Source organism: Anastrepha obliqua, chromosome 5 (assembly GCF_027943255.1).
Source record: "Anastrepha obliqua isolate idAnaObli1 chromosome 5, idAnaObli1_1.0, whole genome shotgun sequence".
Lineage (NCBI taxonomy): Eukaryota > Metazoa > Arthropoda > Insecta > Diptera > Tephritidae > Anastrepha > Anastrepha obliqua.
In genome coordinates this window covers 12,802,728-12,824,490 of record NC_072896.1, presented here as the reverse complement: position 1 = coordinate 12,824,490, position 21,763 = coordinate 12,802,728, and the positions used below count along the sequence as shown (strand labels likewise).

At 38.5% G+C, this 21,763-nt stretch overlaps 1 protein-coding gene across 1 annotated transcript in view; it reads left to right on the top strand.

The window, feature by feature from the left end:
- Nucleotides 1-21,300, top strand: part of LOC129249266 (uncharacterized) — a 207,860-nt gene extending 186,560 nt beyond the window's left edge. Inside the window, exons 12-13 of the mRNA XM_054888975.1 lie at nucleotides 1,556-1,694; nucleotides 20,416-21,300. Of these exons, the coding sequence (XP_054744950.1) occupies nucleotides 1,556-1,694; nucleotides 20,416-21,138 (862 nt within the window). The 3' untranslated portion in view covers nucleotides 21,139-21,300. The remainder of the gene's footprint in view (nucleotides 1-1,555; nucleotides 1,695-20,415) is intronic.
- Nucleotides 21,301-21,763: the final 463 nt, after the last annotated feature.

The window sequence follows — 21,763 nt, the reverse complement described above, 5'->3', positions numbered from 1 at the left end:
CTGTGCAAAGAAAAATTTTTGGGAAGAGAAAACCTTCTACAGCTATCCAGTGCTGTTGATGTAGTGAAGGTGAGAAAAGGGATGTAGGCTGGAGAATTTCCTCAAGTCATCCTCAAAGGGCACGCTAAGGAATCTCAAGCGCCTAGCCGCCAGAGCCGGACATTTGCGGAGAAAGTGTTCCACAGTCTCTTTCTCTGCAGAATCCACAAAACTTCTGCAATAGAGGTTGTACGGAAGACCAGGCTTCTCCGTATGAGTACCGATCTCCCAGTGACCAGTGAACTCCGGAATGAATTTGGAAATTGAATGACGGGGGATTCCCATCACCTTAAGCGTTCTTTTTCTACAAAACAAAACTAGTTAAAAAAAAATTATTTCCAAAAAGTCACCATAGATGACCGAAGAGTTAAAAATTGAGAAGTCTGCTTGATAATATTAAGCAATTTTGCAACCTGATGGGGTGTACTGATAAATGCGAAGCAAAATTTCAGACGTGAATGAGTTAATTTTCATAGTAATGAAATGGATGAGAAAGTACTTTACCAATGAACGAATAAGAGTATAAATCTTTTAAGATCTTGCTGAGTTATTAAAATTTTCCTCAAACTTATTTCTAACTTTCCGTTGAATACCTTATTTTTATAACCTTCGATTAGGTACGCGAATCTGGCCTTTTGTTATCCTGATCGAAGATCCTTTTTAAAAGGTTCTGTTCATAAATCGATAGAAAGTTAAATTTTAGGAAGCTATCTAGAAGCTCAAGTCGTTAGCTATAATGGAAATATGATAAATTCACGTCCAAAGTCGGAAAAGCCTATGTGCCGGGTGCCCAACGGAGGGTTAAAAAAAAAATCTGCTCTCATCTGAGGAGATGGAAAGAGACACAAATATTTAAAGAATTAAATTTAAATTAAAAAAAAACTCTTTTTTTAGAGGTATTCGTAAATCGGTGCACCTTCCGTAAATCCAAATATTTTGGGAAAAGCTCAAAATTAATCATCCAACCTTAGTACTAAGTAACGTTTTTACTAAATAAAAAAAAATTATTTTGAACGGCAGAAATCTTTATTTGGACCTCCATAGCTTGTCTCTTTGCAAGCTCCAGCTCATTGCTTCACAAGTGTCAAATGTCACCCAAAAATTATATATATTTCTTAAGGGTGATTAATTTTGCGCCACCTTCACTTCATAATTTCGATATAGAAACACTACTGGAGAGGGCTGCATTCTAATGTGCACACATTTCTACTGTAACAAGGAAAGCAGCAGCTAAAAGTAGCTACGCTAATACAAGAAACACAAAAAAATGGCATTCAAATGGAGTGAAGCTTTGCATGAATTAAAGCGGATAGATCCTGTGCACTTTGCTACGTTCTTTCATTCATTCAATTCGTGTTTGTTCTACTTTCGTGAATTGAATTTTTTTTTGCTTGGTTTTTTTTTTTGTTTGTTCTTGTCTTTTTCTTCGTTTTTTGAGTGTTTTGGGTTATTTGGTTACACTATTTCTCTTCCTTAAATTTTTTTGCTCACTCACTTTTCCTCTTCCCACCCACAGCGGCTATCAGGGGCTGGATGAGCCACGTACTCGTGAGTTGGACACTGTGTTGGAGCAGGCATTGAAGGAGGCTGAGGACGATGCTACATTCAAGAAGGTCAAGCGCATGAGTTACTCCAGCAATGCGGCAGGTGGTGAGGTGAGTACGAAAGTGTTTTGTTTCAATGTAGGTGTATTGTTGGCTGTAGAAAAGTGTGCAGAAGAAAAAAACCCTTAAACGCCATTGTATTCATTATAAGCATATTGCGTTTATTTCTCGCATTTTCATAAATTTTCTGCCATTCTCCGCAATTTTCTAGCATTTTATTGCAATTTTTTTCTTTTCTTCTTTTTTGTTAATCTCCCATTTTGAAGCGTGCATAGAAAGCTGTGAATAAATTGTATGCACAGGAATAAATGAATGAATGCGCGTAAGTCGTGAATAAAATTAAAACGTGCATTGTGTGCGCGCACGCTCCCTCGTGGTGGTGCATTTGTGTTTAAGCATTAAGCACTTGGGGGAGATAACAGCAAATGCGTCACTACCAACTGCTCCCGAGTGAGTGAAAGTGCGCTTGCTGTGAAGGATTAGCTATTTGTTGGGTGATTAGTGGTTTTCATTTATGGACGGTTGCTTGAGCGCACAAAATTAGCAAGTGAAAAGTTTTCGAGGTCATAAAATAAATTTTTAGCTTAAAATAGGGTGTATTTACAATATATTATTTGAAATCAGTTATGTAACTAACAGCTGGCCATTCTTTTGGTGTTTTTTCAATATTTGAATAAGAAAAAATCCGGTGGATGCTTTTGTGGCTAAGATAATTGGTTGTATGAGAGTATGCGCCGTGTGAACACCTACACTGCACTTGTCTAGTAAAATTAATTACACATTTTTGTTGTGATTAGCCATTTTTAAATTAATTTGCAGTATGCGCGCGAATAACGGTAATATATTAGGTGGAGTAAAAAAGTTCTCAACGATTTTTATTTTCTTTATTTCGATGGCGAAATTAATTCTTCTCCTTCTTCTTCTTCTTCTTCTTCTTCGTCTTCTTAATTGGCGCTATAACCGCTTACGCGATTTTGGCCGAGTTTAGCAAAGCGCGCCAATCGGTTCTCTCTCGTGCAAACCGGCGCCAGTTGGGCACGCCAAGTAAAGCCAAATCCTTTTCCACCTGATCTTTCCAACGCAGAGGAGCCCTTGCTCTTCCTCTGCTACCACCAGCTGGTTTCGCATCAAATATTATACTTTCAGAGCCGCAGTGCTTGTATCCATTCGGACGACATGACCCAGCCAACGTAGCCGCTGGATCTTTATTCGCTGCGCTATGTCTATGCCGTCGTACAGCCCATACAGCTCATCGTTCCATCGCCTGCGATATTCGCCGTTGCCAACGTGCAAAGGTCCAAAAATCTTCCGCAGAATCTTTCTCTCAAACACTCCAAGCGTCGCTTCATCGGATGTTGTCATCGTCCAAGCTTCTGCGCCATACGTTAGGACGGGCATGATGAGAGTCTTGTGGAGTGTTAGTTTTTTTCGTCGAGAGAGGTCTTTACTGCTCAGTTGCCTACTTATCGGCAATGCTGGTTCCTAATAATAATAAAATATAAAATACCTAGAGCTCAACTCTTTTCAATAGGGGGCGCTCCAGTAGTGCTTTCTGACAAGTACCTAGACCTTATCCTTCACAGTAATCTAACGTGAAAACCTAACATTGAGAAGAGAGTTAAGAAGGCAACAATAGCCCTGTACGAATGCAATGGAGCCATTGGCAAAATATGGGGCCTCTAGCCTTGAGTTAGTTTTTGGCTCTATAATACCATAATAAAGCGGATTTTGTTATATGGAGTCATTGTCTGATTGAACTCACTGGAGAGGATGACATCGCTTAAGAAGGTGGAGAGAGTTCAAAGTTTCTGTATTGATAGGAATCAGTGGGGCGCTTCGAACTACTCCTACTCTAGCGCTTAATGTAATGTTAAATGTGGTACTTGTAGACATGGCGAGCAAAACTCACGCTGGACGTACTGCAGTCAGGCTGAGAGGTTTGGACTTCAGGCTTGGCCTCACTTACGGACACTTTAGTATCCTCAGAAACTTTGGGTTCACCCTCCCAAAAACGGACCATTGCTTAGTCCAAGCGAAACTTTCTCCACTCATATTTCATCAAGGGAGGAGTAGATCTGGGGCAACACTTGTGGATAGGTCTTAGTTAACTTGTTCATGGACCGCTCGAAGTTGGACGGTAGGGTTGGAAGAGGAGTATTCTGCAAAAAGCTCTCCATCAGATGCAAATTCTGGTTACCAAATCCATGCAGTGCGTTCCAAGCAGAGGTGGCCGCAATCAAAGAGGAAGTTGATTGGCTACTTACTTGCGAAATAACTGTTAAGAAGGTAAACATTTACTCCGATAGAAAAGCGGCAAATAGGGCACTGGCTCTATTATGCTGCACACGAAACTGGTCAGAGAATGCCTGGTTTCACTTTCGACTGCATCCGAACTCTTTAACGTACAGGTAAGACTAACTTGGGTACCTGGTCATAGTGCCATTGCGGAAAACTGCGAATCGGACGAGTTGGTCAGCAAGGAGCCTGCGAGGTATTGTCCTCGCGAAAGGAGATAATGGGGATTTCCTTTACAACCTGCCCTCTACTCCTGGAAAGATAGACTTGGCGTGAACTCAGCACACGCTGTACAAGTACACAAACGTGTAAAGTCGCTAAATCCTTCTGTCCACGGCTGAACCGGAGGCGTTCATGGGATTTTCTGAAGATGACAAAATCTCAGCTCAGCACTATCCGCAAAATTACTTCGAGTTCTTTTTGTGGCATGAGTTGGACTTATCTCAGCACCTGCTGCTTAGCTGCCCCGCTCTCGTGGGACTAAGACTTAAGCACCTTGGTTCTCACTTCTTTCCTATGCATGATTTTTTCTGCTTTCAAGTGAGAAATAGAAGCTATTGAGTTTATCAACCAACAAAATTGTATGTATGTATGTGCTTCTATATAAATATGTAATACAAAACAACTGAATAAGCTGATGCAACACACTAACAATTTTAAATTTTTGAGAAGCTTTTTCTCATAGCGGTGGCTCCACGCCTGGCAATGACAAACCACCAAGTGTATTCCTGTCATGAAAAACCATTTTGCCGTCCGATAACGGCTTGAAATAGTAGGTCCCTCCATCGAAGAACATCGAGGCAGACGCACGCCACAAATAGGAGGAGGAGCTCGGTCGAAGACTTGTTTAATTGACTGAGACGTAGACAGATTGCTGAGCATAGTTCAAGCTATTATACATATATTTGTTGTTGTTTTTTTATTTTTTATAACTAATTTCGTATCTAACCTAGAAATTTGTATTTGTTCGGAGTTCCTATAAAAAATAGTTAATACAATTTTTTTAATTAAATTATAGGGTCTTTGACATTTGTGACAGGAAATTGGAAGAGAGATTAAAAAATATTGATATGTAAACATTTTACATGAAATTAATAAAAAAAACATTTTTTTTATGAAAATTCAATTGTAATTTCCAAAGCTTTGGCAGCACGAGTAAATATTAAATGGAAAAAAATATTAAAAAAAATAGATTTCAAATTTTTTGTACAACGAACCAATCTTGGTAGCAGCATCAAGAAAAAAATTCCTTGTGTTGGGCTGCCTAATGACCCAAAGCGGGTAAACATATTTTGCCAGAGTGGGAAACAATACTCAACAAAATAGAACGAATACTAAAATTTATTGAAAAATTGGGCTCAGGGAAATACTCTGAATACTTGAAAGGGACTCAATAGATCTTTCAGGTCTCAATGCTAAACTCCCTCATAATAATAATAATAGAGCCCACACTCGTTCATTTCCGGAAAACACTACTCTCTTGCATACATTAAGTTAGGTTAAATGGCTGCCCTAGCTAAGGGCACACTTGGACAAATATTGAGGTCTAAGTATTTGCCAGATGAGAGCAGGGCGAAGGAAGAAGGTGTTGAGATGATTCCACCTCGTCCTCCAGAGAGTTTCTGCAGAACGGACTTGAGGCAACCACAAGTCTCACGGCATGAACACCTAACGGACAATATCCGGTAAGGATACCCACCAAGCTCGAGAGCTGAGGCTTTGTTAGCCTTAGGAGTTCCCTCGAGCGTCCCCAATCTACCCGTGGCCAGAAGGATCTTGCGACCTTGCACGTTTGCGCACCAGCCCAGTGCTCGCTGAATTGACTCGAGGCCCATATTTCCAGGAGCAGACCACAGGTCCTTTGGGGAACCCCAATTCTCTCATTTCACGACGAAACCGTCTCCAAAGTTCTCTGTCTAGCCAGCTCATCAGCCCAGCAGTTTCCCTCTATGCCGCTGTGACCGGGAACCCAAATGAGCCTGATGACGAAGTATTCGGATGCAATCGAGAGAGAAGCCAGACATACATACAATGACGATATAAATGAAATCCAGTTGGTTGATAATGAATGCCTACACCATAAAATTCTGCACAATCACGACCTTGAGCTTGCAAGGTCAAAATTTAATTTTCATTCTTCGACTCTTGCCAAGATTTATTTTGTCGTACAATTTAAAACAAATCACTGAAAAAGCAATTATCGGCAATTGTTTCAATTTAGGCGACCACAAAATGGAATAATGGAAAAAATTCTCAAAAGAAATTGCCCAAATGTGCACAAAAGTAATTGCAAAAAAATTTCCGCTCTTGAAATCAAATGATATATTTCTTTTTTTACACAGTATTTCCATTTAAATCTTTTTTTTTGGGGGGGGGGGGGGTTAAAGGCCAGTTGAAAGGATTGCGCGCCTGACCTCGCTTATTTGCTAGTTCAAGCGAACAAATGACTTCCGGACGTCCACGCTGGCAGACAAACTTGAAAGACGAAGGAAAGGAAAGAATATTGTCCTTACCCTACTCAATATACGGCCACAGCTACCGACACAATTACACAGGATGCCCACTGCCTATACACTTTTTTAGGTTGATTTTACGCCACTGCAAATGCTGAACTTATAAATCTCTAAAGTCAGACGGCCAAACCTATGCCATTGCCTTGACGGGCTGCTGACCCTACACATACATGTAAAAAAGCGCACACACACGCACACTCACACCAACTCACAGTCGGTAGTTGCTGCAGCGTTGTTGCCGTAGTCGTATTTTAAATCCGCTGCTCTGCTGGCCTTTTATTTCGACCATTGATTTATGGTTTCTTCTGCTATGCTGTGGGTTTCAATTCTTTTTTTTTCATAGTTTTTTATTTAAAACTTATTGTTTGCGCGGGTAAATAAATTAGCGCAGCTCATGAAGACCACACAAAATGCAAGTTTCCATGCAAACAAATGTACATAAATAAAATGCACACAAAAGGATAAATGAACCTCCGAAAAATTAACAGAAAACGACAAGGATAATTGCGGAAGTAGCTGAGAGGAAAAGGAGCATTTCCGCAATTTACTTCTTTGGTCGTTCCTTGGTGTGTTTCTTCTTTTTTGTGTTGTTTCGTTTTCGCCTATACTTTGGTCTTCGCTACTCTATCATACCAGAATACGTGCGCACTACCACCGCACCGCCCACGTCTTGCTGATGATGATTGAGCGAACGACTATTCGTTTTCGTGCAGGCAATGTTTAAATGCCGGTAATTAACTTTAAATGTGTGGGTGGTGCAGAGCTCGACCAGAGAGACAACTTTTACTCTTTATAACAGTACTGATGGGAGTGGTAAAGGGGCGTGCCAAAAATGGGAAATAAATTACAACTTAATAGCAATAATGGACAGTACATGGCCTGATTACAAGTACAAATGTATGTAGTTGCTGTAATTGATCATAAAATCATAGACAATAAAAGTTGAGAAAGTGTGCTTCGGTTTTATGCTTTTGAAGTAGACAAATAATAAGAGCGGAAGCGGAATAGCAAACGCTGGCAAATTACTTTAATATTAATTTGAAGGAAAATAATATTAAACCTCCACGGCATCAACGAAAGGGTGATAAATTTAGAGGCATCGTAATTTAAATTGAAATGAAGGAACGAAAATTCTTACTGATTGGGTAATCTTTATTAATTTTGTGTGGAACCATTCATGGCATTTATTTTTTAAAGATGATCTCTTTCAAATGTTAGCCGCAACTGCGCCGTAATTCCATTATTCGTAAACATCAATTTGGAATGACTCGCCGGAGAACTTCAGTCCGTATCTCGTGAATAACTTTAGTTATGCTGGCTTTCAATGTCTCAACTGAAGCTGGTTTATCCACAAAGAAGTTAGACTTTACAAATAAAGGTCCAAAGGTGTGATCTTGATGGCCAATCCGAGACGACAGCTCTTGCTGAATTATCCCTTGAGATCTTAATGCCACCTATATGCAGTTTTGTCAAATGCTTCGAGACTGAACTGAGTAATAAGATACTTGGAAAGTTGAAATACAATTTTCAAGATAAACCAAAACATGATAACATGTTACGATGACCGAATCCTCACCGAGCAAGGGGCAGAGACACGTACCTGCGGACCGGGGATAAGATACTCAAAGGCGCTAAATAAGAATACAAATATTTTTCAAGCTGAAATCTTCGAAAAGAAGATGTGCTCACTTTAATTTTTAACGCAATTATAACAAGAAACCATAGCTATGCTTACAGGCAGGCAGCAATCAAGCCTCTCAAATCTTTCCAAATTATATAGAAACTGGCGCTGGAATCTCCTGATAAGCTGAAAATCTTAGATTAGAACAAATACGTACATATTCTCTGCAATGGCAAATATAGTAACCGGAAAAGGGTCGTTCTCCTCGTTTAGCTGCACAAAGCGATTTTGTGGTCTAAGAAAGTGTAACTTCTCCTTTCTTATTCAAGAAGTTGAGGAAAGGCAAAGAAGAAAAGTAAAAATTATGTTGGTATTCCACAGATAGAGGGGCCTGCAGTTTTACGTCGACTCCGAACGGCAATGGTTTTTATTAGGAGCTTTTTTCATGGCAGAAATACACTCGGAGCTTTGCCATTGCCTGCCGAGGAAGGCAAAGCAGATCTTGCTGAGATAATCTACCGGGTTTCTCGGAACCAAAATCCAAGATAGAATTAACCAAATGTGGAACTAACTAAGAACACTTTTCGAATCCCCCCAGTAGTTCTAATAAAGCATTCTCGATTGAATTGGCATCTAACTGGCCTGCGAATGTACTCCACTGAAACTTGCAGATTCTGTAAGAAGAAAGATGAAACCGCCAAAGTTGTAGTGGCACTGATGTGTAAGCGGCACAAACACCTGGGTAGACATATTTTACCAGAGGTGATAATAGAACTCAATAAAAGAGGGCAAATTCTAAAATTTATTGAAAAGTTAGGCTCAGAGAAATATTATGAATTCTTGAAGTGGTAAATTAGGTCTTTCAGTTTGCAGTATGAAATCCCCTTATAACACCAATAATTTCGAACGATTGCTTTCGATAATTTGCCTGCCTGCGCTGACTCAACAATAGCAGCCTCATGAATCTAATTTCCAGAAATTCATACACAACTCAAATTAAATTTTAGATATCCGCTTTAAGAAGCTGGACTAAAGTTGTTCGTATTGTATAATATTAGTAATATTATTTTCTATTACTGGTACCCTAACAAAAAAAACAATGCAATGTCAAATCAGCGCCATATGACCGCTATTTGACAGCGAAAAGATAGCTAATAAAACGATTACCAAACCAACCATCCCAATGCTCCAAAATCCAAATCGAAGTGTCATCAAGTATCTGCAGATGGATTAGCTTCTCGACAACCACGCGAGAGTTTTATGTGCTCCATTTTAAAAGCCGATGTGTATATACGATTCTTCAACAAAGAATAATAATAATATATTTTTCAGTCGAATTCATCATCTAATTGGTTCTGATTTGTGACACTAAGAAGCGATCACGAATTAGAAGTACGTTTGTCTTCGAAGGCTGAACGGATTGAAAATTTTAATCGAATAATCCGAGATATTTATGCAAAAAAATAAAAAAACATTGAGAAAGGCAATCAACAGAGAGACGATAGAAATAGTTGAACATCTTTTGTGACTAGACTAAGTTCCTAAATATGTCAATATTAATAGTAATTTATGCTAAATGATCATCTACCTGGTCATAAATCCGAGTTCTGATTCGGCAGACCTCTGGAAGATGATGAGTTGAAATCATCAAATATCTCAAGAGCTCTCAGGAACTCTCAGGGCTGGGAACTAGCCAGTTTTGGAATTTTCTCTCTAGTATTTAGCATTTATAAATCCACAATTCCCAGTCGGCAATCTTCAATTGTCACTTCCTCTTTCTTTCCACTTTTTTCATTAACGGTAATACAATGGACGAATTTCTAGCTACCTGCTTCAAGTGAGCTGCCAAATTGATCAATGATACTTTAATGACATAAAGTAGAGTAGAAACCCATACTAGGTATTTTGAGTTACAGGGGTACATCTGAAGAAGATGCAAAGGAAGACAAAAACTAGACGGAGGCTGGACAGAGTGAACCTGTGCTAAAGTTAAATAAGCAAGGCGGATAGTGATTCATATATCCAAAGCTAATTTGGATTTTGCGTTATATAGCTTTCAAGGACCTTCACTACGAACGTAAGTCAATAAATACACTTTACTAATGTGGCTCAATACATATCCCATGTGATGTTTATAACTCTAGCATCAAGAAACTTTGTTACTTTGAAGTGGGTCCCTAGATATGAGGGGCACGAACGGAATGAAATTTTGAGAAATTTAATGAAAAACGGGACAAACACTCACTTCATAGGCCTTGAACTTTTCTGCGTTGTAAATAACCGCTTCGAAAGTACATTTCTATTGCAGCGGGAACAACGAGGCCAAATTGAGTACTGGAAAGCCCAAGCGGGCATGCGACAATGAAAAACACTCATTGCTCCAGAACATATAAAGGTAGAGGCAATGCTTGACCTCAGCATAAAAGGCATTAAACTCTGCACTGAACTACTAAAAGGGCATTGTAATCTTAATCTTGAATGGGTTGGTGCGTGAGGCAGCCGCCGTAGCCGAATGGGTTGGTGCGTGACTACCATTCGGAATTTACAGAGAGAACGCAAGTTCGAATCTCGGTGATAACACCAAAATTAAGAAAACCATTTTTCTAATAGCGGTCGCCCCTCGGCAGGCAATGGCAAACCTCCGAGTGTATTTCTGCTTTGAAAAAGCTCCTCATAAAAAAAAAGCCGGAGTCGGCTTGAAACTATAGTTCCCTCCATTTGTGGAACAACATCAAGACGCACACCACAAATAGGAGGAGGAGCTCGGCCAAACACCCAAAAAGGGTGTACGCGCCAATTATATATATATATATATATATAATCTTAATTACTGCATGGAAAAAATTGGTGTGGCAGAAAACGATTATTGTAGATTCAGTAAAAAGGTAACAAGAAACAACAAAACATGTTTCATGCGACTGCTTAGCAGTGGCACGACGCAAACTAAATTACTTGGGAAGCGGGGTTATAGATACCAACCTCCTAATAAAAATTAAGCCCACAGCAGTTCCAGAGTATGTTAATAGCCTTTCAGGTCTCGGTACACAAATAGCAATATACAAAAATCTAAATTTTTTTTATCAAACTGAGTGCTCGCCAGTATCAGTGTCTGTAGAGATACGAATGGTTTAATTTTAGATGTATGGACCAAAGCTCCGAAGAAAACAAACACGGCTTTGTGACTTTTGAATAGACGGGAAATGTTAAGTGTCAGCCATTAAAGCCTTTCTTCAATACCTTTAGGAATTGCTAACAAAAAATCATCTACAATTTCTGACACTTCCTTAGTAAGTTCAGTTAACAAAAAAAGGGTATTGTGTGCCATTGGAAAAACAAAACTATGTGCATATGTAATTAAAAAATCTGTAGCCAGGAAATGCTTTTGAAATTTTATCAAAGGCAACAAGCTGATAAAGTACTTTTTCAACCCGGTACAAGTTAACGTCAACAACAACTTTAATAACTGTGCATCCCGTTGCATACCTTGCTACCTTTAAAATAGCAAAGTGGATAGACTGTCAACCACTAAAACTCAATTAACCCCATTCGTGCTATTGTGTCTGCTCTGCGACAACAAACACACACGCACACACACTCAAATGGGTAGAGCTCAGTGGCACATACTGACATCGTTCTTACATTTTATGAGATAGTCAATGTAAAGAAAGTGGGGAAAAATGGCATTGAAACAACAACATAGCTGCACGTGTGTGCATGCGGCAAAAGCACGGGTTTGCTAATAGCTGAAGCTACTGAATAGGTTGACTGCACACCTCGTTGGAAAGTGACTGCTGAAGTTATGCAAACTGATAGCTTTTCTAAAGACGCAAGCATGATTTTTTTTTCAAGTAAATGCCGCGTGTGTGGATGCAAGACACCTAGCATCACATGTCACCTATCAATTATGTAAACTAAGTTTGTCTCTCTACCACAGCCGGAAGTACTGCAATATGATTTGCAATCTTAAATTTAAGTGTCAAAGCCCTTGGTATAGTCATATATTTTTATATTTATAATAACTTTCCTGAATAATAAATATTAACACCGTTAAATGGCAACTTTTTTTCGCAACTAAATAATAAGTAATTTATTTCAGAAGCCAGTTAACTCTATACTCTAATATAAATCGTTTCAGTAACGCCGTATCTGTTCTGGCCGTGCATCGACGCTTATTTGTTTTTAAACAGCCCAAGATGCTCTCTCCCTCTCAAGAATATTCGTAACAAAATCGCATCGGTAAACAGATAAAACGAAGCACAATGTAAGCGGTAGTTAGTATAGCTGTGATCTCTCACGCTGAATGTTACTGTGTGCCTCTTAGTCTTTTCAACATTACTCCCAGATTTTTTTTGAAGAAATAAATATAATACCGTTATAATCAAGATGAGTGAGACTAATAATGTGAGTGAGGAAAGCGGTGATGATTCTTCAATACGATTTATCAAGAGAAACTCTGGGTTAAGAAGACGTTTACCGTTTTCCTCGGATTCATCGGATTGCAATAGTACAAACCCAACAAACACATTGTTTGAGAGAAAAATAAGTCGAAGTCAACTAACGAATAAATAATTTAGAGCAGTAAAAAACAAATGAATACTGAAATTTGATTAAAATGAATAGAAAAATTAAGAAATTAATTTTTAAGTTTACTAACTTTTTGATTTTTAAAATGCTCCTGAAATTTGGAGGTAAGCACTTGATATTGAAGTTTTTCGACTGGCAGTGGCCCATTGGTTCATTATAATGAAAATAAAGCACTATTTTTGTTCTTTTTTGTTAGGTAAAATATTTAACAGCCTTACAATATAAGTGAAAGATGTTTTGTAGCACATTTTCTCAGGAAGTTTTTTACAAAACTTATCCACTGAACCTTCATTCAGGTGACGGATTTACTGGCAGTCTTTTTGATTAATAATAATTTTGAAATCAATTACCGGTGAAAATCTAGTTGTGTTTAAAATAACTTCAACAATTTTATGTGGAATACTTTTAATAGAAATCTGACTTGGAACAACCATATCTATAGTACAATATGCGAGTTCAATGGGATGCCACGTTCATTATAGACTACTCAGCACTTTACCCCAGTGAAAATTCGACTGCTTTTAGCAAAAACGTTCTTAATACCAACGTGACTTTATGGTTGTGAACTGTAAGACGATTGTGATAGTTTATGTCGTAGTAAGCTTAATATCATTTACAACAGCTAGATACGTGTATTGTATAAAACGCCGCGAGCTCATATCCGCTTTTTCTAAAATAATATTCTCCATATGATTTAGTGACTTGCTGAAGTTAAAATGCTTAACACTGCTCTGGAGCCCAAATACCTTATGGACCGACTTCAGTTTGCAAAATAGTCTCGATCTCTTAACTTACTTAATATGAAATACGGTTGCCTAGTATCAGAACGTCAGTTCTTTGTTCTTGCTGTCCATCTTTGGAATCTCCTACCACTGAAAATCAAAATAATCAGAAGCATACCGTGCCTTAGGAGTGAACAGATACATGACTTTGTTGCCAATAGTTGCTAATATGTACGTATATCTTTCGTTTTACCTTTTATCTTCTCTTTCATTCTTTTATTTCTATACTTTCACAATTTCAACATTCTTTATTTTATATTTTATATCCTACTGGATCCCTCTGAGTCCCTCCATAAATATCATATTACCTTTATGAGTACTTATTAGTTATTATTAAGAATAGTAGTCATAAGTTCAAACACTGTAATTAACTTTTTTGGTTGTGTATTTGATAAACAAACAATAAATAAATAAAAACCGCAAAGATAATTTTTTTAATCCTTCACTGAACATATGTGAATGGCTCTTTTTACCCATTTTAGGAAAAAGGGAAAAAGCTCATAAAATAGATGTACGACAGCTTCCAATATGTACCAAAGATATAGGGTTAATTAAAAGTAATTTTTTTTTAATTTTTTTTGTATCACAGATATTTTAGTACTATCTTTTAGTGCTATCATTAATATGTTCTATATGGATTTGAATTTTGTAAATTTTCCGTTAAAATGTATTAAATTTTGCGAAAGACTTAGAAATGTTGGGAAACTGTTTCGATAATGATGTTCTAAAGAGTGACATCAACGCTTCAGAAGAGGTCGTGAGATCATCGACGATGATGAACATATGGGAGGCCCATCGACAACGAAAACTAATGAAAACATCAAAAACATCAATAAAGTGAAAGAACAGTTGATCAATAACCACAAGTTAACCATCAAAGATTTGGCAGAAGATTTGAGCATGGCTTCTGGATCCGGCTTGCGCCGTGTTGCTGCAAAGTTGGTCCCAAACGACCAATTTGAAATTCATGCAAAAAAGGGGCCGCGTTGACTTCACCAACGCCATTATTTCCCAGACTGAATCCGACTCAACATTCATCAAACGCATCTCTAACTAGAGACGAAACGTGGGTTTATGAGAGCGACACGAAATCCAGACAACAGGCGAGTGAGTGAAGAGCTTCGAATGAACCAAAACCAAAAAAATACGTAGTTTTCAGTAAAAAATAGCGATGCTCTCGGTTTTTATGGGTTTCACAGTACACCACGAATTTTTGCAATAAGATCAGACAGTTAATAAAGACTATGCCTTGGATTTTGCACCATGATAACGCAATTTAACGTGTTTTAACAGTCGAAATGAAGCCTCTGATGGCTATACCGAAAATTATGTTCCCATAGGTACGTGGCAGTTGACGAATAGTACTTTGAAAGCGATAATGAAAGAATAAACTTTTATTTGGAATTTTCTGAATTTAGTATGCCAGCAACTTTTTGATCAAGGTGGTTATTATTCAAAATATGCTTCAAAATAAATGTAAGAGGCCAAAATGTTAAGAGATTCATATGACAAAAAAAAGTTTCAAAAACACAAAAATTTGACATTTTTAATTTTTAAAAATATTGCCAAAAATATATAATTTCACACTCTGAAAGGTAAATAAAATAATTATGAAAGAGAGAAATTTCTATCCAAATCGCACGGAGTACATAGTCTAATACTAAAAAATGAATTAAGAGGGTATTTTTATTCAATTTTTCGTGATACAAAGGGGAAATTGCTAAGATTATTGACACTCATTCTTTTAATTGAACTGATACAAATCTCTGTAAAATTGAAATAAGTTGGAAGTCCAAATATTACTAATGTGTAAGAGAAAAATACTCTGAATCCTTGAAAGTGTTACAATAGATCTTTCAGGCCGTAGTGCTAAATAGCCGCATAGTAATAATAAATGTAAAATTTCGAAGCCTACTCTGTAGAATATGTATGTATCGCATGTCATCGAGAAGATTAGTCTTGTATGTATACGAGCTGTGGGCCATTGCGGGCTTAGTGCTTGACAAGCCATCCGGGAAGTCACTTTGAAACTGGTATTTTTATTATGCTCAGTTTTGCTACCACTCACTAAGCAGCAGGTTTTGTTTAAGGGAACCTATTCAAGGTGGCGCAAAATTGATCACCCTACCGGAAGATTTATACTTGTGGCAAATAGCGTTGTACGTTAGTTTCTTTTTTTTTTGTTGGGACAGACTAGCAAGTGCAGCACTCAAACACAATTAAATTCTTTATACTGCACTCAGGTTCCCTTTTTTATTTTCTTTAAATCTACTCGACCTTCGAAGAAATCTGAGTAGATCTTGTTATGCCAAGGAGCCAAGGTGGTCGCTTCTTAACTCATCAGTGCCAAAGACCTCTTTTCCCGCCAAAGACCTCTTTTCCCGTGATACCCATGTGTCCCGGGACCCATGTTAGCATCAGCCTATTATGTCTACCGACATAGTTAAGCCTGGATTTACAGGACTCGACTACCCTTGAAGTTGTGGGGGGCTCTCTAAGGCCATGAACGCAGCTTGGCTGTCGCTGCAGACACATTAGCTATATTTTGCCTTTGTGAACATGACAGCTGCAGTATCCATACAAACGAGCAATGGAGCGCTTTCCATGACTCGAAACAATTTATTTTTACTTAGTAAAAAAGTTATGCAAAAACAAAATTGGATGATTAATTTTGCACTAACTATGCCATAGTTAGTTTTTTTTTATCTAGTTAAAAAGCAATTACATCGATGACTGCGTTGATGATATAGTCAGCGATGAGTTATTTTCCTATTGGGTATCACACATTCTCACGTCCCCACTTATATGTAGGTATATGTATGTAGGTATATCGACACATGCATATGTTCGGCAAGGCAAAAACAAGCGCAAAATAAACAAAGACCAGTGACAGTCGAGGGAAATCGATTGCCGTTGCCAGCGAAGTAGAAATGAAGTGCATACGGCAAGTAAAGTCCTAAAGCAGTTGAGAAAAAATGCAGTAAAAAATGCAATGACGAAGCGCTAACAACAACTGCAACAACAAACACACAACCAGGGTTGTAGAAACTTCATTGAAAGACGACGGAAACAGCAATTTTTCACTTAAACCACATTGATACTCAATAACGTAGAACACCAAAGCTCGAAGTGGTCATCTAGCAATTGTAGCAACAGCAAATGCTATGGCAGGAAAGCATTGAGAAATTTGTAGGTAACAGTCGCTTCCAACTTTAACAAATGTGCTGGTGAAAGGCGCATAACTACATTTTTACATACAAAGTAACTGTAGCATAAAGAACGATAGCTGTAGGCTACTAAGCTTCAGCTCATTCACAGGCCCGAGTGAAGTGGGCAAAAATGCAGCGGAAGACTTTGAGGCGTAAAAAAGTGGGTGACCAAAGGGACAGACATGGCGGAAATACTCTGCTAGGGAAATGAAACATCAATTAAAGTCAAAGCGGCTGTGACCTGGCAGCAAGCAAGCAAACAGCAGTAATAGAGGAATGTAGGTACGTCGTATTCGCAGTAGATGAACTGCAAAAAGAAAAGAAAAAAAAGCGGGCAATAGGCAGTTCAGAAAGAGAAGGTGGTGTGCAGATGGGCTGAATAAATAATTCTTTCCGTATATGTGCTTTTCAACTGTATGCATGGACGTATCAAAAGGCGGGCTGTGTCTGCGCCGATGTCTGTAGCCAAATTGAAAATGCTCATAGCAAATTCAACGTTCAATGACTGTCAAAAAAGGACAAATTGAGCCAAAGAAATATGCAATGATGCTGTGAAAATCTTAGTTGAGTTAGGTGCATTTAACAAAACAAAAACATCAAACGAGTTTGGTAAAGCAAAAAGGAAATAAAAATAGAAAAAGCCACTTCATTTGTGAAAGCGATGACCGCTAGGCAGATGTGTTAAAGATAAATGCATAAAGGAACGAAAAGCTGGTTGTGGTGTAGAAGCGTGGTAGAAAAAAAAATTGTCTTCGAAAAAAAAATTTTTTTTTTTTTTGCGAAATCATCAAAAATAATGGAATAAAAATAAAAAAAAACGGTTTAATATAAGTTAAAAAGGTGTTGTGTTTTGAAGATAACAAAATTTATGTAGCCAGCGTGTACATTTTTATTGAAATATTGGCGGCATTTGATATGGCACGAAATTTCTATGAATTATAAATTACACAGGCCACAACCAATAGACCATCAGAAACTGAATCAGAGTTTAAGTTGTAAGGGCCGATGTTGATTTTGAATAAAATACAATTTTTTTAGGAAATTATTGTCATTTCTCTTCATTATGATAATATTAGTATGGCTCAATTACGCATGGAACAAAATATCGGCCAAATGGCCGCCGCGGCTTCGACGGCACACCTCCATCCGATGGTCCAAATTTTCGACGACGCTGAGGCATAATTGAGGATCTATGCCATTAATGTGCCGAATTATCTCATCCTTTAGCTCTTGAATTGTTGCTGGCTTATCGACGTACACCTTTTATTTCAAATAACCCCAGAGAACGCACAGTGTCGTTGACGTTTAGGTGTGGTTCACATTCAACATCGGCCCTTGAAATTTAACCACTCTTTATTTAAGTTTCGAGATTCTTTAATAAAGATAAAGAAATGACTGGAATGATTGTTTAAGCTCGACCAAAATCGCTTAAGTGGCTAACGCGGCAATCAAGAAGAAGAAGAAGAAGAAGAAGAATAGCCGTGTGAGTGTTCGTTGGATCAGGCAGACATTGGTGTTTAAATACCCCTCTCGAGTACTTTTTTCTTTTCTTTCTGAAATTTTTAAATTTCTATCTATCTCAATAGCTTTTCTATACAGAGTGCGTGAATATGAAAAAATTTCAACGAAATTAAGCAATGTTAAGGACATCCTGGTACACCTCCTCCATATCTCGACTGAGTTTCGTACTTCATTTCTAAAGCCGACCGGCCTCATAACTCAAGTGAATCTAAACGATTGACTTCAAATTTTACAATTTTAAACTATTTTGAAATGGAAAGGATTGTGTTCAGAAGCATCTCGGGACAAGCCGATGGCATCTCAACATCTTTAATAGTTTTGGCAGTGTTTCACTGCTTTTGTTTTGTTTTTAATTGTCTTAAATGTTCATTATTATTACTTTTTTTTTTTGTATAAAAGTATAGCTCGGGGTACCACAAAAGCAATGGTTTTGAATTACAATTTCTAGAAAAATTCTTGCTATGCATTTGTATAGCTTCAGAAAAAGAAGTTTATAGTTGCTAGAAGGTCCTGCCGATTTTTATAATTTTTTTACCTCATGACTTTATGTGGTGCGGTGAAAAGAGGCATGAAACCTAGCTCCAATATGCACAGATTTATTTCGCAGACCTAGGCATCCAGCGGCCATATAAGCTCCCTGAAACGGGAAAACGTTGGGCCTTTCTCCTGGCAAGAATCTATGGATCTACACAAAGTCAAGACGACCTTATCGAAGACTAGAACGCACTGTGGCCATTTGTTGTACCGGAACTTTTCCTACTACATCAGGCCCAGCATTAGATGCTCTGGTTAGTATACCACAACTTGATGTTTTCATACAAGGAAAGGTCTTGAAGGCCATCTGCACCCTGAAACACAATGGGAATTGGTACGGCCCCTGTCCGGCATTGGACAACAGAGTAGGCATGAATTCGATCCAATGATTCGCTCCATGCCCCTTGACTCCTTGCCATCAAAAGTCGTACTTGAAAAGAGATACAATGTGGTGCTACCAAACACTGTTTTCTTATTTTCATGGATGGCTCCAGCACCGAGCACAATTCCCGCTCTGGTGTCTGCGTGAAATCCAGTGGGACAAAACTAAACTTTACTCTTGAAATGCACGCATCTGTGTTTCAAGCGGAGATGTGTGCTGTTCAAGAAGCGATGAACTTTTTTGTGGAAAATAGATAAAGACGCAGATCTGTATGTGTCTGCAGTGACAGCAACGCTACCTGCATGGCTTTAGACAGCCCTCCAACCACTTCGAGGGTAGCACTCCAACCACTTCAAGGCTAACTTATAGCTTCATGCTAACACGGGTCCCGAAATGCGTGGGTACTGCGGGTAGCGAGATCTCTGACTCTTTAGCTAGGATGGGTTTTGAGGCCAACTTCTTTGGCTCGTTCTGCCACTCCCTTTTGAAGCCATCAAACGGGTTACTTTAACCCACAGGCGAGCTTGGCAGGCTGAGAAAGGCTGTAGATGGACTAATCTGATGTTACCTGTTATGTCCGATCGACTGTCGCAGATCCCACTTTCTGTGCATCTGCCCGACCTTCGCTCGAATCAGGCTTGAGGTCTTTGACACCGATGTCTTAAAAAGCGACCACCTTGACTTCTTGGCACCACAAAATCTACCCATTTTTCTTGAGAGATCGGGTAGATATACAGAGAATTAAAAAGGGAACCCGAGTGCATTAGAATGGACTTCATTGTTTCTGAGTGCTGTACTTCGTCTGTCCCGGCACAAAAAAAAACCTATAAAAAAAAAACAAAAAGCTCCCTGACGACTTCAGTACCTTTCAAGCAGAAGTTGTTGCTGTACGAAATAGCATTCGCAAAAACATTGAGCTACGAGTACTCCAAAATAAGTATGGTAATATTATTTTAGTTAATAGTAAAACAATTTTTTTAAGCCTGACTACTTTTTGAATGAACCTTGTATGACCAAAAAAATTTTTTTTATTTTTTAACAATAGATTAAGAAATAAAATACCAAAAACAAAGATAAAAATCTTTTTTTTTCGTTTCCGTTTTACACGCTTTTAAAGAAACACCCAAAACCCACCATTTCAAAAGAGGCGAAAATAAGACTAATCTCAATAGTAGATAATAGTAGATGAGCCAACTTTCGTTGTCTGAAATTTAATAATTTGAATAAATCAAAATCAAAACAAACAAAATGAATACATCAAATATGTCTCCACTATTTCTCAAAATAATTTGTGAAACTTTTCACGCACATTTCTACTTCACTACTTTCAGCTACCACAACGCTTGGCACGCATGGCTGGTCTCAATTTGCGCGACCCAAACACCGAATTCGGCGTCAGCAATAACTCCCCCTTCGGCAGCAACAGCAGCCGCACTGGCAGTCGCATGAATTCGATGCGCAACTCAAAAATGCAAGTCGACCTGAAGGCACTCGACAAACTTGTATCTAATCTGTTAGAGCAGCATACAGCAGCTGTCAAAAGTGGCGCGGTAAATAGCGCCACCGCAACATTACCATCATCGTCGGGCAACGCACGGGGCACTTTGCCACATCAGCGAAAAACCTCAGTTAAATTAAATCGTTGGCGTCCAACGTCACGTTCAGCGCATTCCTTCAATTTTGCCGAAATCGGCAGCAGTGTCGGCGGTGGCGGACGCAACATTGCCACTGAGCTGAGCAGCGCAATGGGTATTCCTAATATTGGCAGTAGTGGTGGCAGTGGTAGCGCAATGCCAACGATTATGGAGTCTGGCATTGGTGTGGCGGCGCAAAGCATTGATGTTGATACCAGTGGAAGTGGTAGTGGTGGGGGTGCTGGCGCTGGTGGTGGTGGTGGTGGTAATGGTGGTGGTAACGGTTGGTCGTCATCCCTGGAGCGAAATACACGTGCGGCACGAAAAGCGCTCAGTACTATAGCCAATGCGCCGCAACGACGCAGTCAGTCAACAAATGATGAGGAAACGTTAAATCTGACGAAGCACTATGTGCCTTAAGCGATGTTGAGTTTGAAGATTTTCGTGATCAAATGATGTCACGTGTTGAATGGTATATCGAATTAATGTATATCGAGATGATTGTTCAGTGTTGTTGTAATTTGTTATTAGTTTGATTAAAATGGAATATAGAAAACATACACAAATGACTTACACAGTAAATACGTCTGAATTTTTTAAAGCATTCAACTCTTGAGGTAACTGTGGCGGAAAAAGTAAGTAAATATTCAGAATTTATTTCAGAGGAACAATGCGAAAAATCAAAACTCAAAAAGTATTTTCATTGGATTTTGAGCAATAATTATTGGTGGAGATATTGCGCGCTAAAACAAAAATATTTTTGGGAAATATATGCAAAGATAGGTTAATTTGCGTTCTTAAGCCTAATTATTTTCAATGCAAGTTTGACTCTTTGTTGCGGGGCAAAGCAGATTTTTTTAAATTAAAATTAATCGGGAAAAATCGGAGAGTAGAAATTGTAAACCAAAAGCATTTAATATGAAAGGCTCCATTTTATTTTATTTTTCTTGTATTCAAGAAATAAATATTAAATTCAGGTAAAAATTTAGTAAAGTTACGAAAATGTTCTCAAAAAGCACCTACCGAGCAGCACTTCTCTTTCTGC